This window comes from Rhipicephalus sanguineus, chromosome 3 (assembly GCF_013339695.2).
Source record: "Rhipicephalus sanguineus isolate Rsan-2018 chromosome 3, BIME_Rsan_1.4, whole genome shotgun sequence".
NCBI lineage: Eukaryota > Metazoa > Arthropoda > Arachnida > Ixodida > Ixodidae > Rhipicephalus > Rhipicephalus sanguineus.
Genome location: NC_051178.1, coordinates 34,711,769 through 34,734,395, shown reverse-complemented (window position 1 = coordinate 34,734,395; position 22,627 = coordinate 34,711,769). Strand labels below are relative to the sequence as shown.

General features: G+C 47.4%; 1 protein-coding gene across 1 annotated transcript in view; it reads right to left on the bottom strand.

Annotated features, from left to right (window-relative positions):
• Positions 1-231: 231 nt before the first annotated feature.
• The window catches only part of LOC119386546 (2-amino-3-ketobutyrate coenzyme A ligase, mitochondrial), a 90,243-nt gene continuing 67,847 nt past the window's right edge, over positions 232-22,627 (bottom strand). Inside the window, exons 10-11 of the mRNA XM_037653825.2 lie at positions 20,479-20,526; positions 232-569 (exon numbers count right to left, since the gene is read on the bottom strand). Coding sequence (XP_037509753.1) covers positions 460-569; positions 20,479-20,526 — 158 coding nt within the window. The 3' untranslated portion in view covers positions 232-459. The remainder of the gene's footprint in view (positions 570-20,478; positions 20,527-22,627) is intronic.

Sequence of the window (22,627 nt, the reverse complement as noted above, 5' to 3'; positions counted from 1 at the left end):
GCGATGGCAGGTCTACTACGGTGGCGGCGCCCGGCGGCTAAACGCCGCACTAACGCCGACGGTGGGTTCCCATTGCGCTCCGCTCCTTCGCCCAGGCACAGAAAAATAGAGGAGGCGCTGGTTCAGGCAAAAACAAAACAAAGGAAATGGTTGCTTTCTCCACTTTCATTGAGATCCTGCCATCAGCAGCGAACCGAAGTAGCCAACAACAACAACAACAAAAAAGAGGGAGATAGAGCAGGTGTCTTATATTTGAACCCAGACCACTTGGTAATAAAAATTCGAACAACAATTGCGTTTCCGAGCAGGTTCGGGTCTGCCGACAGGTTAGAAGGCCGTTTTCGGTAGTCCTAAACCCGGAACCATACAAGTGACCTTTGATGGACGGTATAGCAAATAAACTTCAAGCGAGTCAATATTCCTTGCAACGGGCTCTGCAGTGAGCTGTAGGTGTTTACACTACGCAACCACTCCGAACTTCTTGCCCACTGTGATGAAAGCATCCACAGTACGGTCTATGTCCTCCATGGAATGTGCTGCCGAGATTTGCACTCGAATGCGAGCCTTGCCTGCGAACAAATAAAAAGCAGCCATGAATACTCGAACTTGCTAATGTAAAGTAATATACACATTGCATAATATATGCCCTCAAAACATATTGCCCCTCAATTTCAGGAATCTACAGAACGGAGTTGGTGCGCAATCTAGTTCACTAAAATAGAAGAGTAACTTAACAGGCATCCAATATAGTGGCAGTTGAGGTAAGGAAATGTTGGCCATGCTTAGTAGCACACCATCAACGTGAAACTTGGAGAAATTTGCCCCCTTTTGAAAAGGTGTCATTCCTGAATAATAAGTAGTGTACAAGGAAATTCTATGTTTCTGAGGTTTTCGTTACTGATTTGTGGTTTATTTTGTAATATTGATTTACACTTGTAAGACTATGCACCTTGTTCCGTTGTTTACATTTCATTAAAGTGTGTTGCGTATACGTGATGGTATATAATATTCTTGTTTATTTTAATTTTTTTGCCACATGCTCCGAATGTGTAGATGCGGGTGCTGGGGTCTCCCCGTCAGGCAGAGAAAATTTGCTTTTTGCCCTTGAAGCTGAGCGATGTTGTTGTCTGAAGAAAAACAAAGAGCCATACATTTGGCCAAATTTGATGCTTTCCCAAAGAGGACAAAAAAAGCACCAAACATAACCCAATGTTAAAAGAGCCATTCTCCTATCGGCAAAATGGGGGACTTTCTTCATTTCTTTTCGTTCTATTGCGCAATGCTCCCTCCCAAATTTTTCCATCCTCCACGCAGGCGGGTCTTGTACCTTCATCCACGCGCCTAGCAGCGCAAAACTTCTGTTGCTACAGGCAACAGCGACGGTCATGCGTGAAACAATGAAAGGCGACACTGAAATGTGACAACATGAAATGACAAGTGACCTCAATAAAAGATTAGATTTCTACATCAGGAATGGCTGATTGCCAAACAATATTAGTAATAGTAATTGCTACTGTTTTACGTCCCAAAAAAAGTCAGTTTCACCGCAACGGCGAAGCTATGAATGCGATAGCAACAAATTGGAATGTAACGCGAAAAACGGAAAGCAGCTCGAAATTTTCAGCGCGTCTCTCAAGCTCAAAGAACGCACGAAAAGAACACACACAGGACGACCCCGTACTATGATGTGTTACAGCTCCGAACATAAAGAAGGACGCACGAAACGAACGCACAGGTATACACAGGACGAACGCGAACTCTTACTTCTTTCTGTGTGAACAGCGCACTCCTTTCGCAAACGCGGCCGCTGCAACGAGCAAATTGACGTTCGTACGCTCTGTAATATCAGCGCGGACATCGCGGTGAAACCCCCTCTCGAGATAAGCGCGCGCGCAGGCGACCACGCGCTGTAGGGCAAAGTGCACCTCGCTGGCGAGGCAGGAGGCGCGCCCGCATCGCAACGAGCGGGGCGACAACCTTTAAAGCGCGCCATCTCGCTGGTAACCAAGAAAGCACGCCGAAGTAAATGGTGTATATAAATAGCTCGCCGTTAGCATGCTGAAAGACTTACTCTTCGTGGCCTAACCATCTAACGCCGCGCGCTGCGGAGCGAGAGGTCGCCTGTTCGATTTCGCGCATCGGAAAAAAAATATCTTTTCGTGGTATATATATATATATATATATATATATATATATATATATATATATATATATATATATATATGGGGCATGATTGCGACGGCAAAAACAAGCCGAGACTGTCCATATAATTGCTATAGCAATAAAACTTGAAGGACGCTTGAGCTTCGCTTTCAAGCGTAGACGCGATAGCGTAATCGGGGCCCCATTCGCTTCGCCTTCTCAATCGCTAGCCTAACTTCACTTCTCGGTGTACACTGTGCTATTAGGAAAGGAACGTTTGTGCGCATAACACTGGCCGTTTCGAACTATACTAGAATGCCTACTTCGAGTAGAGTTGCAAAGTGCCCACTAAAGCATAATTCTTCCTTCTGCGAATGGGCGAAGTACTAGTGATGCAGAACTATCGGTAAATTGACTATCGATAGCATCGATAGTTTTCTTGAAACTATCGATAGTGCAGACAAACTATCGATAGTACTACTATCGACAAACTATCGGTAGTGCAATCGGTAGTACCATGGTTACTATTACTAGCGATATTACTGCCCCGGGTGTTTATTGCTTTGTTTTGGTGTATTCGGGTTTCACCATCAAAGACCGTGAGCAACGTTTGACGCAAACCATGCCGTAATGTTTGAGAAGCTTCACGATTGTTTGAGGTCATTCTGTTAAGATTACGCGCCGGACGCGAATAGTCAAGTTCATTCGAGAGCTTACGCGAGCACCAGCGGTAACGCTGGAAGGTTTGATGACTGATGTATAAAGGACAACGCGTTCCATCGATGATCAGATTACTCAACGGCTGACAACTGCTCCCGCCGCTATCAGTGCGCAGCATGTATCGCTTGTATTTTGAGTTTTGATTTTCTGGACACAAGTTCGCCCAAATAAAGAGCTCCGTATTTCCCAGTTTTTCTGCAGCATTCTTCCCCGTCACAACCACGTGACAATACTATCGATAGTGGTGTGAAAATGATGCTGTTGCGGGAAGGCCGTATTGCCAAAATATTTCCTATAGCCTACTACAAGCTTCGCTTAATTTATGAGCAATTCTTGGCGAAAGAAATAAGTTATTACCGCAGTGAAAATGGCGGAATATGTCTATCAATAAAATCACGTCCAAAAGCAACCAGTTACACCTTACAATTAATAAACTTAATTCATGGTATTTATTTTATCTTGAAATCATAAAATGCAATATCAATTTGAAGCCGCGCAGTTCCACCACATGTAACGGCTTCCTTTCCGCTACAGCTGAACTGTTTGACTTTATGATCATGTGTAAGAAAAGCACTCTGGTGAAGAACACAAGCATGTCAACTTTCTTGCCCCTGCTTATCCGGCTCCACTATGTACCACGCGCGCGGGGAACCAATTTTATTCTGCAATGAGTTCGTGTATGCTGTTGATTTTATAATCGACAGTACCATCGAATTTTTAAAGACGATAGTCTTTCTTGGGGAACTTAAACGCAGAAATTTTGGTCTGTCTTTCTGTCTGTCGGTCTGTCTTTCTGTTTGTCGGCACGTCCCTCGATTCAGCCACTCGGCCAAAGTTGAACCACTTGCCCAAGGGCCAGCCGTCTTGAACTGGTACGGCTGTTCATACTTGTGAACGTTGTCGATCAAAAATTAAATATCATGCATATCTGAGGTGCAACATCACTAGGTAAGTATTAGGTGGCGTGTTCCTTTAATAGAAAATGCATACATACGTAATTTTAAGGACCCTAGTTTCTTAAGCTGCGCTGAAAATGCATAAGAATGGAAGCTTGAGCGAGTTGGTATGCGTTCATCTTTGTTGAAACAGCGCTCACTAGACGACGACGAAGTAAAAGAAGGCACAGGACAGGCGCTGCCTGTCCTGTGCCTTCTTTTACTTCGTCGTCGTCTAGTGAGCGCTGTTTCAACAAAGCTGAAAATGCGACTGCGCTGAAATTTGCCTTCCTCCGTGCCCTTCGCACGAGCTCATGGTTGTGTTTCGGTTTCGGTTCTGTATTGCACTGTACGAATGCCATGGGTTGGTGTTGAAAAACTTTAGTTTTGAGAAGGCCAAGAAGGTGAAAAAAAATATTTAAAAAATGAAAAAGCAGCGTTGTGGGCGGCCTTCAGGCTGCCGGTTGTGGGCGCCGCTCTGGCGTTCCTGTTTTACCCAGGCGACGTGTAAATAAAAGAGTGTGTGGAGAGTACTCGTTGAGTGCGGACGTTTCTCTGCTTCAGTGCTTCGCGCCAAACCGCGTTTTCGGGCTGGCTGGCGTCCCCGCCGGTCGCGTTGGTCACCGCCGGTCTTCGCCGGCTGCTGCGCCGGGACTACCAGCACGCAACACAGCACTCATGTTTCCCGACGTATTGCCAGATGGCGTCCATATCTCACACAGCGCCTCTTCTATCGTCTTTACACGACATTTTTTACTATCGATATCGCTATCGATAGTTCGATAGTGACTCAGCTATCGATAGTACCATCGATAGTTCGGCATCACTACGAAGTACCCACTACGCGTCCACACGTGCACCCACGCAGCTGCGCACTTTGTTGGTGCTGTTGTCAATATTGATGATTAATTATGCCTCTGCGCTTTGTAATCGGTAGGCGTTTAAACCATAGAGAGAGAGAGAGAATATAGGAAAGGTAGGGAGGTTAATAGACTATACGTCCGCTTTGCTACCATACACATAGGGAGGGGAATAAGGGAGTAAAAGAGAGAGAGAAGGAGAGACACATCACACACACAGTGGCGAGTTTCACAGGCGGTCGCTCAATGATGTTGCTTTCATGTACTGCAGGAGGGCTCGTGTGACATTCTGGGCTGATGTGCTGTGCGACCAGGCTCCTAAGATCTTTCCCTCATAAAGGGCCGATCATCGAGTCTACTCAAGGCAGAGCTTTCGCACATGGATGAATCTGTCATGCCAATGCGATGGCTGAATGAGTTGGTAAACGTCCACAACCGGCGCACCATTGTAGCACCAAGTCGAGAAATCTTGGCTGGCAGTTGTAGCTGGAGTAACGATTCAAGGTTCTGTGGGCGACGATTGGAGTTAAGCGGGGAATTCCAGTGCGCAAGCGTGGCATTATGCGCGATGTGACCAAGTTCTCTTGCAGCGTGTACTCTTGACAGGGGTATGAATATTGTGGGCGCTCCATCGTGGGCACATCGGGCAGCGTCGTCGGCGAGATGGTTACCACTGACGCCACAGTGACCCGGTAGCCATTGTAAAACTATGTAGTGTCCTTGACCAACGGTGCGATGACAAATTTCATTGATATGAGACACCAACTGGTGGTAGTTTCCACGTCGTAGACTTCTCACGCATTGAAGGGCTGCCACAGAGTCGCAGAATATGGCCCATCTACTAGGGGATTATTGCGTAACAAACTCCATAGCGGCTCGAAGAGCGGCGAGCTCGAGCCCGCAGACGTCGTGACGTGTGAGGTCTTGAACTTGGCGGTGATTGATCGAGATGGTACCACAAAGGCTCCTGTCGAACTTTCCGAGACCGAACCGTCCGTGTAAACATGAATTCGGTTAGCATACGACAGGCTTGCCTTTTTAGATATCCCCGGCACTTCAAGGTGCACAGTGGGTCTTTTCAGGCACCACTCCGGAGATAGTGGTATGGTTGCGGGCGTGAATCTCCACGAGATGGAATGCTGGTTAGCCGCAACAACTTTAGAAAACGCGGCCTTCGGTCTCTAGTGGCAGGCTAGGGAGGTGGTGGTCAGGCACTCTGGACATGTAACGGATATGCGCCCGGAGTGTGTCGTAATCGGGTGGTCTTCGGCGATGGCAATCGTTGCACCGTGTGAGCACACCGAAGTAGTCCCAAGCATGCGCGAAGGACTTGGCCTTGAATGCTTTGCAGGACCAGGGTGTTAGTTTTCCCGGCGTTAGAAAACACGGGCGTGCTATTGGCCGCGAGATCGAGCAGAGTCGGCACCCAGCGGCGAGCGGACGAAACCCCGTGGTGTGGATGGCTCCTTGCGTCATCTGCTAGCCACACCGTGTTCGCATGTGTGCGTACGCCATGCACGTCCTCAAATTACAGGCTTATTCCGTTGTGCTAGCACAGTATCAAATGCTTGTACGTATGCCTACACGACATACATAAGCGTTCGCCTTACGACTTGTATGCACTCTAATAAGTGAGTGCATGCACGTGTCGGTATGGCGCTAGGTCTAGCCATGGCACTGACCGTTCGCCAAAATCATTTCAATGTGGGTATCACTTTGTCGTTCAAGCACATCACATAGTGCATTTAGCGTCGTCCTAAACCAAAAAGAAGTACTAATGTCGACGTGTGAATGTTTTAGAGTTTTAGTGACACCATCTTGTGAAGTGTTGGCGATTTGGTAATCCTTGTGATACTGCGAAGCATGAACTAGCGTCTGCAGAGGTCGGTTGGTTAGCGGTAAAAAGACCTGAAGCCACGCATTTTTATAGCAATACGCGTATTCATGCAAACAGAAAATCAGAGTGCGCAACGTTCTTTCTACTTCATCTAATTACGCAGAAATACAGGCTCTCTTTTTTTGTAGCCGCTAGAGCAAGAATACTTAATTGGCTCAGTCGCGCAACACTGTTTATATTGTGGTATAGGCAAAACACAGTTTAAACACGTGCAAATAAAATAAAGCAAGAAAAAACATTGAGCACAGTGCAAAACACGAATGTGGTCAAATGCCAGTACCCCATTGGTTGGCAGATTGCATTAATGTGGCAATGGAGGTCGTATACATCACCATTGGGCTGCAGTCAACGCGCTTTTTTCGCTGACAATCGACTCCAACCGCCTACGGCGAAGCGCCGCTGCGTACATTTGTATACGCGCCGCTGACCGCCTATCCACAAGTACGCGGCGACGGTGCTGCCACCTATCACCCGATCTCGCGGCGAATACCGCAAATACCCCAAGAAGAACGCTCTGTACAGTTCAGGCATATATATTCCACCGATGTGCCCCACGTCTAACCGACGAGAAATCTCATTACGTGTGTGATAGAGGTGAGCCTACTGAAAAAACCTATATGGTTTCATACAGGATCCGTATGGTTTTATACAGGACTTACAGGACTAAATATAGGAATTGTATAGGACCGTGTGGGGGTATATAGGATCCAAACAGGATCCAAATGGGACCTGAACAGGACCCATATGGCGGTATATAGGACGCAAGTAGGACCTACAGAGGACCCATATGGCGGTATATAGGACTCAAATAGGACCTCCATATCGCGGTTATAGGATACAAATAGGGCCTCCCAGGACCTATATGGCGGCATATAGGATCAACACAGGAGTTGTTTTCTTTCATCCGATCTCATTCAAACCTCTCACAATCTCTTCCTGATCAATAGTTCGCCTTTTTATCTTTATAAGTGGCAGGACAGCACTTAATTCTCAATGTTATCTTTCAAATTCCCTTTCATCTCAATCTAGCTCTCGAACCAGCTGGCTTTTTTTTTATCTTGACAAGTGGCAGTGCAGCACATAATCATCCGCTTTCATCTACACCTCTTACAACATCTTTTTGCACGCGCGCACGGCCCAACCAAACATCTTGACACCCAGACACCAAAGTTTTGCAGTTCTGAAGTGTTCTTAACCCTTTGACACGCTATGTACACAATTGTGTACACCACCTGTTTTTGCTAACTGTGTCAACTAGGGGCTAAGGAGTATTTCATGCAAGTGAGTATTTCATGCTTCATTAATTTCGCTTAATGTAATGACATTCATTTTTACCATACATGTGAACTTATGAGTGCTTAAAATTCCTTCACATTCCTGCTCATTATTCACAGACGCCTTCAACAAGTACGTGGCCGAGAAGCCCAACGAATTGCCGGGAGCTGAACGTTTGAAAAAGATGAACCGTTTTATTGCGGAGATGATTAAAGATTTAAATTAATAATCAGTTACCAAATATTCTTGCCTGATCGTTTTTCTTCAAGTATATATGTAAGTGCAACAGTGAATTCTTACATTCTTATAATTAGACTGCTGCGAGATATCATTACAGCTTGAATTGCTGTATATATTTGCTTTTATTACACGCTTCATAAACAGGCATGTCTTTATCAATATGTTCCTTGGCTGCACGTGATTTGTGACCCAAATCGCTGATTCGGCCCATATTACCCATATCACCTGTAACACCCATATAATCAACCTACCTGTATCACCTATACGACCTATATCACCTATACAACCTATATCACCTGTAAACCTGTACCACCTATAAACCTGTATCACCTATAAAGCCGTATCCCCTATACGACCTGTATCCAATAACATCATATGTATGGGTCCTGTATATATAGGAATTTTCAGTAGGGCGGAGCGGGGCGGTGCCGCCGTCTGTAAGAGGTGAAAAGAAGTAGTTTTTCACGATCGACACTTACTAGCCCTTACTCCGAGATTGCGCGCGATATCGAAAGTCATGTTTAAAGCTCCTCGATACCAGCGAGGTACACTGGCCGCGCTGGCGTCGCCGAGGCACCCTAGACGCAGTTACGTTCTTTGCCTTTTGCTTCGTGTTAGCGTGCGTTGGCTCACCGGAGTAGTGCAGCTTCCACATGCACCAACGGGATTTCTCCGCCGCCGACAGCTTCGATTGCGAGAGCACCGACTAACAAAACTGCTGCAATACGCGTTGCAGAAAGGACACGATTTCGACGGGCGAATGTCCTGCCTTGGTGGAGCGAGAGAGAGGCCAGTGGTGCGCACGTGTTTGCGGCTCAGGCTACGAACCTCTGCCTCCCGTGTTGCTGAAGCGCAGTGTGTGATAGTGTATGTATGAGCGCAAGCGTCGGTCACCCCTTACTCGTCATTCCCTTGTAGAGAGAGGAGAAACGTAAGATGACGTGACGTCGGCCGATGTGGCCGTGCCGTTGCCTCGCCCCTTTATTAGAAGGCTAAGCGAAGCGCGGCGGCTGGCGGCATCCAGACCAGCCAGGGGCGTGAGCGTGTTCTACACTGTTCTACCTCGCGCCTCGAGCGCTAGGCATGAGCTGCGCGAGAGGCGCGACGCGGTGGCGGAAAACTGATGATGATGGCACTACAGATTAGCCCCCCCCCCCCCCCCCAAAATGATCCCGGTATGAAAACCATGGGGGCGTATATACAGAAGTGTTTGTGACGCGGAACAAAGGGGTCCGTGGACAGTCCAAGTCGTCAACGTGGAGATGCACGGGGTCTTTATAAAAGCTACCGTAAAATGCTGAGCAAGCGCTCCCCCTACGGTGAAGGATAATCCGACCAGATTTGGAAGGGGGGGGGGGGCGGCGCTTGTTCGGTCCCGGACCGAAATTGAAGATGGAGGCGAGAGAGTGGCTAAAATTTTTTTTTACTGTTTTTATTCCCCATCGTCACTCTCAAACCATTGAAGCAGTGACCGGTTTGACCAATATATAAGACCGGCCACATGACAACGGAATTTCATAAACAACATTAGATACGCATTCAGTGTAATCATTCTTGTCGTTCTTTTTACACCAGCGATGCTCGTCTTGAAAAAAAAAAAAAAAAGTGGCTGCAGGGGAGGAAGGGGACAGGGAGGGGGGGGGGGGGGAGGGCGCTTGCTCGGTCACTGGCGCTTATTTCAGATCTCCCGAAAAAGGGAGGGGGGCGCTTGCTCGGCATTTTACGGTATGTGTATATGAAGTAGTCGAGCCTTATGAGAGATGCTATAGCTTGATTTCAAAAGCATGCAAGTATGAAGCATAATGTTTGTTTACAGTGCTCACAAGACACCTTGTTGTAGCTGAAAACACAAAATGTCTACATTCTTTGTTGGTGTAAGAAATGCCACCACAAACAGCTTATGTATTAACTTATCTGAAGGTTTCACCATTTCTAATTGCTACATAACCCATTCACTGCTACATTCCTGTTGCTCGCTCATCTTCTTTTCACACTGACGATATGGATCATTACATATCCCGACTCAGCATCAATGAGGAGGATATATGGTAGCACTGAGGTCATAGCCAGGATTTTATTTGGGAAGGGAGGGTCAACATCCGGACCTCTCCACCCACTTGGATGTCCTATGGATAATGCATAACTAATTGTAGGTTCACCCTCCGCCCCCCCCCCCCCCCCTCCCGAGTTTTTGGTAGAAGAAAACCTTCTCTCTGGCTATGTTCACAACAGATCGAGTAACGTCCAGTGAAGGGCATGTTTGGATGAATATGCCCTTTTTTGGACCCCAATTCCACGAACCTTGTTCTTTAAAGGGACTGTCTACCGTCCTTCATCGCTTTTCTCTTTTGTACCGCAATAGAAAGCGTACCGTCTGAAGTGTCCAACCTTGTAGCGGTTTCTCTGGAAAGTGAGTAGAAATATTTAAAACAGAATTTTTCGATCCGCGTTCGGTCTTCTTCCATTGGCGTGAAACATGTCCACAACACTGGTTGGTGGACGCGATGACGATTGTAGTGCCGGTAAAAAGTAAAACCGAAAGCACATGTGATTTCTGTAGGATTAATTTATTTTCGCTGAACACTATTGTAATGAATGTAACAGTCGTTTTCAGCGCGCTAGCGGTTAAATGAAGCCTTATTATACGATTACAGAACACTTGTTCAGCTGTAGTCGACGTGCATGTGTTTATTTTAGCACTGCTGCCGCAATCCAAGCCAAGTTTATTCATCAAGAAGAGACGATAAATGCGCGCCTTCACAGCGCAGCGCATGTGAGACATCCTAACAACAATACAGCGGCCCAGTACGACCAGTGCGGAGAGCTGCATGGCATAGTGCATGAGTTGAAGCAGATGAAATTGAAGACGGCGCCGATAGCAGCGCCACCGGGCGCCTTTTTGGGTGCGTGAGAAAAAAAAGCAAAAAAAAGTACTCTCTGATGCAACCAAAAGCTGCCTCAAGTGCGTAAAATACAGCTTCAAGTTATACACGTTTGTTTTTAAGCAAAATGAGTCTACCTGCGAGGATTTCTTGTCCTACCAGTAGATTGACCACATCGCTGTTGGGTGACGCTAGCGGTCATTCTTTCACGATTTTCAGCATCAAATTAAAAATATAATTCCTTTTTTATGGGGCAAAAGCATGCTCGTTGCCGCCGATGTGATGAATGATCTTCTCATTTTCACCACAATCAGAAAATTTTTTCCGAGCGGCAGACAGTCCCTTTAAAGCTTTTGCGTGCTTCGTCTAAGGTAGCACTTCTTTTTCAATATCACTCTATATCCCGGTTTCTTCTGGGGAGCCACCCTTAAATCAATGCATTTCCGTGTGCCCAACAAATATTCTGCTGGCTGGCATGGACTAGTGCCAAATGCAGTAAACTATGATCAGTTGTGATGTGCACAACGCCTCCTTCTAAGACACATTTCCAGCTGACAATGTATTTGGGGCATAATCGTTTCAGTAAATTCAAATCATTTATCACACTTCAAATTTATGAATACTGGAGGTTTCTGCAAAGAAATCTGGCTGCAAATGTAATTGAGCTGAAATCTGTGGGGCATTGGAAGAGACAAGATGTGTTCATTCCTCAATGGCCAGAAGGAACAGTTCTGTTCACTTTAACTCCAGCTACATAAACGAGAACAACCACAACATAGTGTAATACTCTGGGCAAGACCATGTTATTGGCCCAAGGCATGGCCTTGGCTTTAACTAGGTACGTGGCACTCATGACAACTTGTGACACAATGTGTGATGTCTTTTTTCTTGGCTTCCAAGTTAATCAGCAAGCTATTTTATAGTATCTTTTCAAAAATCTGCCATGTTATCCTGATTTAGGAATGGTGCGAAACTGGTTGAGGAATTTCAGCACTTTGTTTTCCAGTACGTATGTTTTTCCATTGTTTATGTGGATGTAATGTGTGCCTTTACACTTTACATATACACCGTCATGGTGCGGAATGACAACATTCAAGTGAATACCGAAATGCATGTGGGCTACGGCAGCGTTGTACGCCTTGCCCTATTAAATGGGTACTGACAGAAAAATTTTGGCCTTGCGTTTTTTTCCTGCAATGTGTTGCTGGGGGCCTGTTAGTCATAACACGGCACATCGTTTGCTGCAGCGCGTGACAGATAATTAATTACAGGCTCCTCATTACCGACCAGTGTCAGTTTCGGTTTCAAAAACAAGCCTCCGGGTGCAACTATCACAACCTAGCGGGTGCAGCGCTCGATCACGTCAGCACACAGAACTGTGACGCACTTCCGCACGGTTCGCAAGCAGCCGCCGAGAAGCAGGCTGCTGGGGTGCTATGCAGGATGACCCGAGTTCGGCGAAACTCGGGATCTTTCCGAGCTCTGGCGACACCCCCTTTTGAACGAGCTAACAGTACGAGAAGGTGAAATCCATCCCTCAGCGCGCGCTCCGTTCCATTGGTTACGATGGAACGCGGCGTCACGTCAAGGGCGGTCGAGAAGGTTGGGTGGTGTCTTCAAACTGGAGGCACCTTCTTTCATTTGTTTGTCGTTCCACTGAGTGCAGAAGTGCACCCATGCAAGAAAAGTGACAGAAAGTTACTAACTATACTTCTTATGTGTGCGCGGGCAGTTTGAATGCATTTTCAAGCGTTTAATGTCTGCACTAAGTACCCTTTAGAATAATCAGCACCATGGCCTCTGAGATTAGTTCCGACCGAGCGCCTTACAACACCGCGGCTAGAGCTAATCGCCGAGGCCACGTGTATAATCACCATGGTCGGCGTGTACATTCTAGCGCTTTGCTCGGCCGGCGCGCGCCCTCTTCGTCCTCTTATTAATCGTCTGCTCGCTCCCCGAGCAGGTGCGCCCGGCCAATTAGCTAAATGGCTGGGCGTCAGGACATGCTATGACGAAGCTGATTAAGCCAACTCATGCTAAAACCGAGCTAATTAAGCCACCTCTTACTAAGACCATGCTAATGAATTCGTGTAAGGCTAAGAACAAGGTACTTAAGATCATGCTAATTAACACGACTCTAATTAGGAGCGTGTTTTAAAGCAAAGATAATCAAGCCCTTACTCACCGAGATCGTGTTAATGAGGACCGTGCTAATTAGGATCACGCTAATTACATCTGCACTACACAGGACCTTGCGAATTAAACCTGATAATACCGTGGTAATTAAGGTATTAACAATTAATGCTAATTAACACGACGCTAATTAGGAGCGTGTAATTAAAAGCAAGATAATCAAGACCTTACTCACAGAGATTATGTTCATTAGTATAATGCTAATTAGGATTGCGCTAATTACCTCTGTACTATTCAGGACCTTGCGAATTAAACCGAGTAATTAATGTCGTGGTAATTAAAACATTAACAATCAAGACAGGACTATTCAATAACATGTTAGGGCCGAACTAATTAGGGTCATTCTAATTAACACGGCGCTAATTAGGAGCGCGCTAATTCATACCAAGCTAATTAGGTACTTTCTCACCAAGTACGCGGTAATTATCATCACTCTACTTAGCATTATATTAAGTACATTCTTGCTAATTAGGACCTTGGTAATGAAATCTGAGTAATTAATGTCGTGTTAATTCAAACATTACCAATTAAGACATAACTTTTCACTGCCATGTTAATTAATAGCTAATCAATAGCACCAATATTGAGACCGAACTAACACGGTCATTACTCCGAAGCAAACGAAGCAGACTGAGTAGACGAGCCACGTAATAAGCTGGAAGAAGCTAGGTGACCATAAGCTCCTCCGATGGCCCCAGCCTTGCAAAAGTAGTGCAAGCTGACCAATGTATTTTATATGCAAAGCTGCCGAGTAGCGTCCACCGCATGAAACACTTGACAGGCACACCGACACTATGACAGTCACGAGTTGAACTGGGGCCTTCTCAGAATCAACGAGTTTGTGCCCGAGTTCGCACACGTCAATCAATTTGAATGACAGACGCCCGCGGCGAAGATCGGGTTCGCCCACCGCGTTTCCTCTTGCCGAGGAGCAGTGTTCACGGCGCAACGCGAGCGAGCGGCACGATTCATCTATCAGCTCAATCGCACACACTATGCACACACGCACGAAAAACTAAAGGTTATATCATCACGTGGCTACGATATCTCCCATTCAATTTCACCGCGCTGACGACGTACCACTCACAGCCACGAAGCAAGCGCCCCTGGTGGGATTTTCGGCGAGAAATGTTATTATTTACTTGTTTGTGGAGACATTGTTTCTACCGATTCGTTACTACAGAAAAATCTTCAGACGTGTAATGTAAGTATAGCAGTAACCTGTCCATTTATTTATGTGTAATATTCCAGAGAAGCGAAACGAACTGCACCAGAGTGCTGCGTGTGCGCCCTTGTTGCTTTCGAGAGTGGAAATTTCCATGCTGCAGGTGGAACGAAAGAATTCTCCGAAAAAGGACAAACACCCACGAACACGCCCATGGGAGGCGCGGTGATCAGTTGGCAAAAACATAGCGCGACAGTCACGCTGATGTCGCTATCCTGTGAAAACGTTGACTGAGTGGTGGCGCTGACGCGTTCGCACGCGTACGCACGCGGCGTTCCTTTGAAAACCGCCGCAAATGCCGCACATGCGTGTGTGACGCCATTCTCGTTCTTGTAGCCGTTTTTATCAGCGCTGCTCTTGCGTGCTCCGCACTGTCTTCCTGTTATGACCGCCGTAATGCGAGCTCGGAGCAAACTCGTGTGCCCGATAAGCTCGGGCCATCCTGCATAGCACCCCTGGAGCGAACGCAGCAAAAAAAATCAAGGCGGCTATGAGGTCATCATAACTTCTTGCGGCGTGGTCACGTGAGGGAAGTAGGGGGGTCACCGAGGGTCACCTTTGAGGGTGTCAGTAGCGCGAGGGTGTCGATCGCTCACGCAAACTTCAAAATTCATTCAGAATACCTTACAAGCTATATTCGCTGTTGATATTTTGCAGATGATATACGCATGTTCACGGGAATCGATCTCACAGGCTATCAGGCCGTGAAATTTTGTGTACCCCTTAACCATAAGGTGTGTGCATATAGCCTCTTCCCAATGACAACTGCCTGAACTTGTTGTGACATGTGGAGTTGAGATTGGGCATTGGCATGCTAATGTTTTTGTCATAGATGAGGTACAAAATCAAAGATCAGTCATATTTACTAGCCCAATGAGCCAATTCTTTCCTTCAGCTGTGGTAATGTGAAAAATGTAACGTTTCCAAGGTGGTGGTAAAATTAAGACCAGAGTGAAAGCGTCGCGGTGCTCCTTTGTCGGGATCGATGAATGCGCTGGAACACTGCGGTAACGTTCCAGTACGGCCGAGGTCCATTGCACCCGCCCCATCGCCAGAAATGCGCATTACTATCGCGGCTGCGCTGGAACGCAAGCAGCGTTGTTGCATGCGCTGCTGCTGTGCATGACTTGCACGGCCACGCTGGTAGCGTTCCACCGTGGCCGCAACTGTCGCAATGCCGTGTGCGAGAGCAGACGATGCAGCACTGCATGCGTCACACTCACGGAGTAATATTGCCACGCCCACTTCTTGTCGGTGGGTGGCGGGAAAGCGGCGATGGCAGCTGTTTTCTGCGGGTCTGGGAGCACTCCATTCTTGCTGATCACGTGACCCAAAAACAAGAGCTCCTCGTACGCGAAGCGGCACTTTTCTGGCTTCAGGGTGAGCCCGGAGTTCTTGATTGCTTGAAGTACGGATTGAAGTCGCTGGAGGTGTTCGTCGAAGTTCGAGGAATACACAACGACGTCGTCCAAGTAAACAAGGCAAGTCTGCCACTTCAAGCCAGCTAATACAGTATCCATGACTCGTTGGAAAGTCGCAGGTGCCGAGCAAACACCGAAGGGCATGACCTTGAACTCAAACAGGCCGTCCGGCTTTTCTCGGTCTCTCTCGTCGACTTCAATTTGCCAGTAGCCGGTCTTGAGGTCCATCGACGAAAAGTAATTCGCGTTGTGGAGTCGATCCAGGGTGTCGTCTATCCGTGGGAGAGGGTACACGTCCTTCTTTGTGATTTTGTTCAGGCGACGATAATAGACGCAGAAACGTAGGGTCCCATCCTTCTTCTTCACTAACACCACGGGAGACGCCCACGGGCTGTTGGACGGCTGGATGATGTCGTCGCGTAGCATTTCATCGACTTGTTTTTTAACGGCCTTTCGTTCCCGCGTCGAAACCCGGTAGGGACTCTGACGGTGTGCTTCTGTTATAATGCGGTGCTTAGCAAGGGGCGTTTGTCGGACCCGCGATGACGACGAGAAACAGTCCTTGTATTCCTGCAGAAGGCGTCGAAGCTGTTGCTGTTGGCGAGCGGGAAGACTTGGGTTTACGTCGAAGGGTGGCTCAGGGATCGTCGTCGTAGCTTCGTCAGAATCTGAAAAGGCAAACGCATCGCTGACGGCCAAGATTTCTTCGATGTATGCAATCGTCGTGCCCCTGCTCAGGTGTCTATATTCCTGGCTGAAGTTCGTTAGCATCACGCTTCCTTTTCCTTCATGCAACCGAGCAATGCCCCTTGCGACGCAAATGTCACGGTCTAGCAGCAAACGCTGATCATTCTCGATGACACCTTCGATGTCTTCAGCTTTTTCGGTGCTGACGGAAATTATGACGCTGGAGCGAGGCGGGATGGTAACTTGATCCTCGAGCACGTTCAGGGCATGTTGACATGGACTCGTATCCGGCGGTGTCGTTTTGTCCGACGATAGGGTTATCGATTTGGTTCTTAAGTCGATGACGGCGCCGCGATGGTTTAAGAAGTCCATGCCAAGTACGACGTCCCTGGAGCAGTGTTGCAAGATTACGAAACTCGCAGGATACGTGCAATTATTGATTGTGACTCTTGCTGTGGAGACCCCAGACGGCGTTATTAGATGGCCTCCAGCGGTGCGGATTTCGGGGCCTTCCCAAGCAGTCTTAACTTTCTTCAACTTCGCGGTGAAGGGCCCACTGATGACGCACTAGTCGGCTCCAGTATCGACGAGAGCAGTGACGTTGTGGCCGTCGACGAGAACGTCGACGCTGAACACAAGACGTGGGACGCCATCCTTCCGTACGTGACCTTCGCGTACAACACGGCCGCACAGGAAACGACGCAGATGACGTCATACAAGTTGATCTACGGACGGAGCCCGGCAACGACGCTCGACGCCATGTTACCAAACGTGACCGACGAGGAAAACATCGACGTGACCATATACCTACAGCGCGCCGAAGAATCACGACAGCTCGCCCGCCTACGGATCAAGAACCAGCAGGCGACTGACAGCCGCCGCTACAACCTTCGACGACGCCACATGGAGTACCAACCCGGTGACCGTGTATGGGTATGGACGCCAATACGCCGACGAGGACTTAATGAGAAGCTTCTTCGACGATACTTCGGACCGTATAGGGTACTTCGACGCCTCGGCGCACTCGACTACGAGGTTGTCCCTGACGGCATTACGAACTCTCAGCGGCGCCGTGCGCGACCTGAAGTCTCCCATGTCGTGCGCCTTAAGCCGTTTTTTGCGCGTTAGCGTACTTTTCCTTTGTTATTGTAATTTATTTGTGTATGCACTTGTTTTTTTTTTCTCTTCTATGTTCTTTCACAAGCATCGGGACAATGCTTTTTCAGAGGGGGGCAATGCCACGCCAACTTCTTGTCTTGTTTTGATGTATTCGGGTTTGACCGGCAGGGACGGTTATCAACGCTCGACGCTGTCCGCGAGGTAGTGTTCTAGAATTAAGCGTCGCGATTGTAGTAGATCGTTTTGTTAAGATTGCGCCCCGCACGTGAATGTTCCAGCTTTGTCTAGAGATAACGCCGCCACCAGCGATATTGCTGGAAAGTTCGATAGCGCCTGTATAAAAGCCGACGCGCTTGACCGCTTGTCAGTTGATCGACGGTCGACGCCCTGTTCGCCGCTATCAGCGTATTGCTGTAGTTTGATTTTCAGTTTCTCGGCCACAAGTTCGGCCAAATAAACAGTTTCATCTCGGACGTGCTGACTGTTGTCTTCGTCGACGTCACGACCACGTGACAATATATACACGAGCGCCGACTCCGCGTAACGCATCTGCTCAGGACAAACTGTGCAACGCGGACGCCTATTATAGCTGCGTCCTCTCCGGCTGACCTACTTTCCACAAATGGTATTCGTTATCCTCCTCTCACTCCCCCCTTCAATCCCACCTGGTATCTGTGGCTGCACTCTAATCTGACCCTTAGTGGCAGCCAACAGCTGCCCGCTTACGTTATTATGCATTAAAGGCATGCTGTTCTATGGGCTGGCTTTCTCGACACTGCGCGCATCACCCACGACAAGGTCATTAAACACGCAATAAAATAGTTTCAGCGAGAAAAAATACTGCATGTCAGTGAAGCAGCCGAACTATAAAACTGCCAGGGTAGTGCTAGGCTTGTCCTTGTCGGCCAGTTATCTGCAGACAAGTTGTAGTGGGAGGTGGCAGTCAAGTATGCCACTGCTTTGTTATGATTGACATCGTGATACAAGGCTGATTATTCTGGAATAGATTTGAGTGCAAAAAAAGACGGGGTACAAGAAGACAAGACGACTAAATGAGCAAGGAGAAAAAGAAAGTACCTTGTGGAAAAAAAGCACACCTGGGCCTACAGTGATTGTACGGAGGTGGTCGTGCATCATGAGTTCAGTGAGCTGCGGGAAGTCTTCTATCAGACAAACGAGCCGGTGTTTGAATGAACGGGCACGTGAGCATGAGCTATCGCTGACAAATGATCGACGCGAGCATCTTCCTGCGCACTGTGCGAACTGCGACTGTGTGCCTTTGTTTTCCGAACTGAAGGTACTGTGCTGCAGCAGGGACACCGTGGCACGCGAGATTTTGGAGGCTTTCTTTTTTCATAAAAAAAAAAAAGGCACAGACTGTTGTTAGCTTCCGTCAGTAGGTTTTTGGGAGAGTGAGCTTCAGTTGATTGAGCACAATTTGTGATAACTTTTGCCATGTATTTCACTTGATGTGGGCGCAGGTGCGCCTGTGGTGTACTGAGCTTTATACTTCCATGTATTTAAAAAATAAAATAAAACCAGTTGGTAGCGAACGCTCGTTCAGTCGTCTAGTCTTCTTGCGTCCCGTCTTTTTTGCGCTCAAATATATTCCAAACTATGAACCAACGCGTCCAGCAAAGCATTTTATTAAAGGGACACTAAAGGCAAATAACAATTTATGTCAGAGTGAAAGTCCAATGTATGACAACTTCTAAAACGGCAATATTATCAACAGCAGTGCCCTACTTACCGAGAAATTAAGCTAAATGTATCACATGATGAGCGCCACGAGTGGGACATTTTCGAAGTGATCCCGATGACGTATGGAAGTCGGCCTACAATAAATCACTAGTAATCAAACTAGCAGCAGTAAAAAAAGAACATTCCGAGCATCAAAAGACGTAATAAAATGCTGTTTGTTCGTTTCCGCTTGATTCATGGAAAACAAAACCTCCGTGGCGTTGCCATGGGGAACGGCGCGCGTGGTTCAAAGGTTCCGTTTTCGCCGAACTGACTGCACCTCGCCCGTCTCAGTGGTAGTTTCGGGATCGCGTACTGCCGAGCGTGTTTTGCGCGCTCGTGAAAGTCGCTCTGACAGAAAGTTCGACAAAATGCCGCATGCGTGTGATATTGCCGGATGCCCGAATGGTGCACAACGCCAGTGCTGCAGCAAGGAAACCGTGTGTCTTTTCACTGGGTGCCGCGGAACGAACCCTTACGCTCGAAGTGGCTTAGTGTCATGCCATTGCGCCAGTGTGCTAAACAGTCAAAACCTCTGCGTGTGTGCTCGCTGCACTTTCGTACTGAGGATTACGAGACCAACCGCAACTTGGTGAAGGCTTTGAATGTGCCCATCCGAGCAAGTCTTTGCCGCAGCGCCGTTGTTGCTACTGTGGGTCCCGCTACTTCCGCTCGGCTGCTACTAGTGTCGGCGGCCGCGCAGTAAAAGCGGGCAACGTTGGGCACGGCAGCAGTGACGTATGAAAGTCGTATTTTCAGGCGGGAGATTTGAAGCGCGCTAACGCGATGCGGACCACTAAAAACGTGATTTTATTTCAAAATAAGCACTTCCTTGGCACAAAAGCAGCACTACGAGGTTTCTGGACCGCTATTTCAACAATCAACGTCGACTTAATATTTGCCTTTAATGTCCCTTTAAGGCTGATTATCTTCCAGTTCCATGCTAATTGTACTGACAGATTAATCTCCTTACTCGCACAAGCAGTAAAGCGAACCTCTAATTATTTGCTTGCGAGAATTAGGAGCGCACATAATGAAGTACTTTTTATCATCCAAAGCAATCTAAATTAAGCAGGTCATACAGCATCAAACAACACCAAACCAATAATCAAAACAGGAATGATAATGTAAGGGTCACACACCTTTGGGTACCACTGGGTAGCTGAAGCCAATCACATACACGCCTTGCTCTGCAAAGAAAACATGATACGCAGCCTTGATTCACAAAGACAGCAAATCGCAAGAAAATTATTTCAATATTTCATCGAAGCAGGTCACAACCTCAATCAAGAAAATGAACGTATTAGGAAGCGCGAAGTAATAAATAGTGAAACAGGTATGAGCAGCGCGGTTCATACTGAAGAAGGCAAAGACTTCTTCTTTCGGCACATAATTAGTGTGCCAACTAGTCAGCATCCATTTACGTGTTTCATAAAGCGCCTCCAAAAATAGAGGAGCCTTAGTGTTTCACAGAACGACGCGCACAAATGAAGCGCGAGGCGGAAGCACCATCTCGATTATCGCCGGCAGCGGATGCCATTTCTCAGGTGCGGTGTTGCTTGCGCATGGTCGTTGTTCTCGTCGTTCTGCGACCCCGTTCCATGATAATTAGTCGGTTTAAGTGGCGTGTAAATAACTGCACCACAATTTTGAATCAGCCATTTACACAGCTTCGCCTTCTTTCAGGCGCCGCTTTCTGTCGCCGACATAGGAGAAGACAGCCATATGATAGGTAAGGGGTTCAGTGCTGTCATCGTGCAGCTACAGCTTAAAAAAAAAAAAAAAGAAAGAAAACCACGCGCCAGCGAGTTGTCAACTTACCGCAGAAGCACGGTTCAGCTAGACAATCTAGCTGGGCGTCATGTTGTAAGACGCGTAGCGTCACCTATAGGCCGTGAAACAGGCGAATTTTCTTGGCGAGTATTTTGGAGGCAAGAGGGCCTCCTAAAGAAGACTTGGTCTTAACAAGGGCACCACTACCTCAAGTAACTGTATAGGCTCCTTTTGGAGCCAGAGCTGCGCGGAGGTCCGCCATGTTACGCACAAAAGCAACCAATGTCCCCGCAGCTCCTCCCGAAAACAAGCAAGACAACATTTTGTCAGTTTAATACCTTGGTTTCACGCAATAGCAGCAGACTAGCTGAACATCGGTATAGGAATGTTGGTGCTGTCATATAACCAGCTCAAAAATATTGGGGCAGCTACGCGCTAGTGGTACGAAGACTGTGGAAATAGCGAAGCTCGTGGCCTTCTCTTCCTCCTCACGCTCACTTCCCTTTCCCACCTCCTTGCTATTATGCAATATACGTGCATATGCTACGCCTTGCCCTCTCCCCTCCTCCTTTCTCTTCTACTCATCCTCACTTCCCTTTCCAACCCCGTTGCTATACTATACATGGCTATGCTACGCTAATTCTCTCTTTTTCTTTCTCTCTTTGTCTATTTCTTTTGAGCACGAAAGCGTTTTATGCCAGGGCCCACCAGGACTTCAGTGACGTATTTCCGTCACGGATATGACGTTGATCAAATGGGCGCTAACGAATGAGAAAGAAAAAGCAATAGGAAAGGTCGCAGGTTCGGTCCCTGTCGGCGGCAGGTTATCTTTTCGTCCACTTTACTTTCTTCACATCTATATTCTAAATACTACAGATAACACCCCCTATACTTTCCTTGGTGTTATTGTCTGTTAGTTCTCATTAATATTGTGTCTAACAAAGAAAAACGAGCCCTTAAAATTCATTGTTCCGTCCTTCATTCATAGCGAGGGTCTCGTTCTGGCAGACTTCATGCCTTCAGGTGGTATGCGAGAGATTATTGGTCAGCTGCCAGCTCGTAAAAAAGATCACGTGCTACGTGACGCCAGAAAGGCAGAAACAAAGTGTTCCACACTCGCCGCCATGGCTGCGATTGGCGCTGACTATCACTCCAAGGTTTAAATGCACATATATACCCCATAAAGTGGACGGGAGGATGACCGCCGCCGTAGCTCAGTGGTAGAGCATCGGACGCGTTATTCGAAGGTCGCAGGTTCGGTCCCTGCCGGCGGCAGGTTATCTTTTCGTCCACTTTACTTTCTTCACATCTATATTCTAAATACTACAGATAACATCCCCTATACTTTCCTTCGCGTTATTGTCTGTTAGTTCTCATTAATATTGAGTCTAATAAAGAAAAACGAGCCCTTAAGAGTCATCTTCTTTCCTTCTTCCATGAGATGTGTGCTTTGTTGGGATTGTCGTCACATTCTTCAGTGGCTCTCGTCATGGTCTTGTGCACCTCCGCACCAAAATC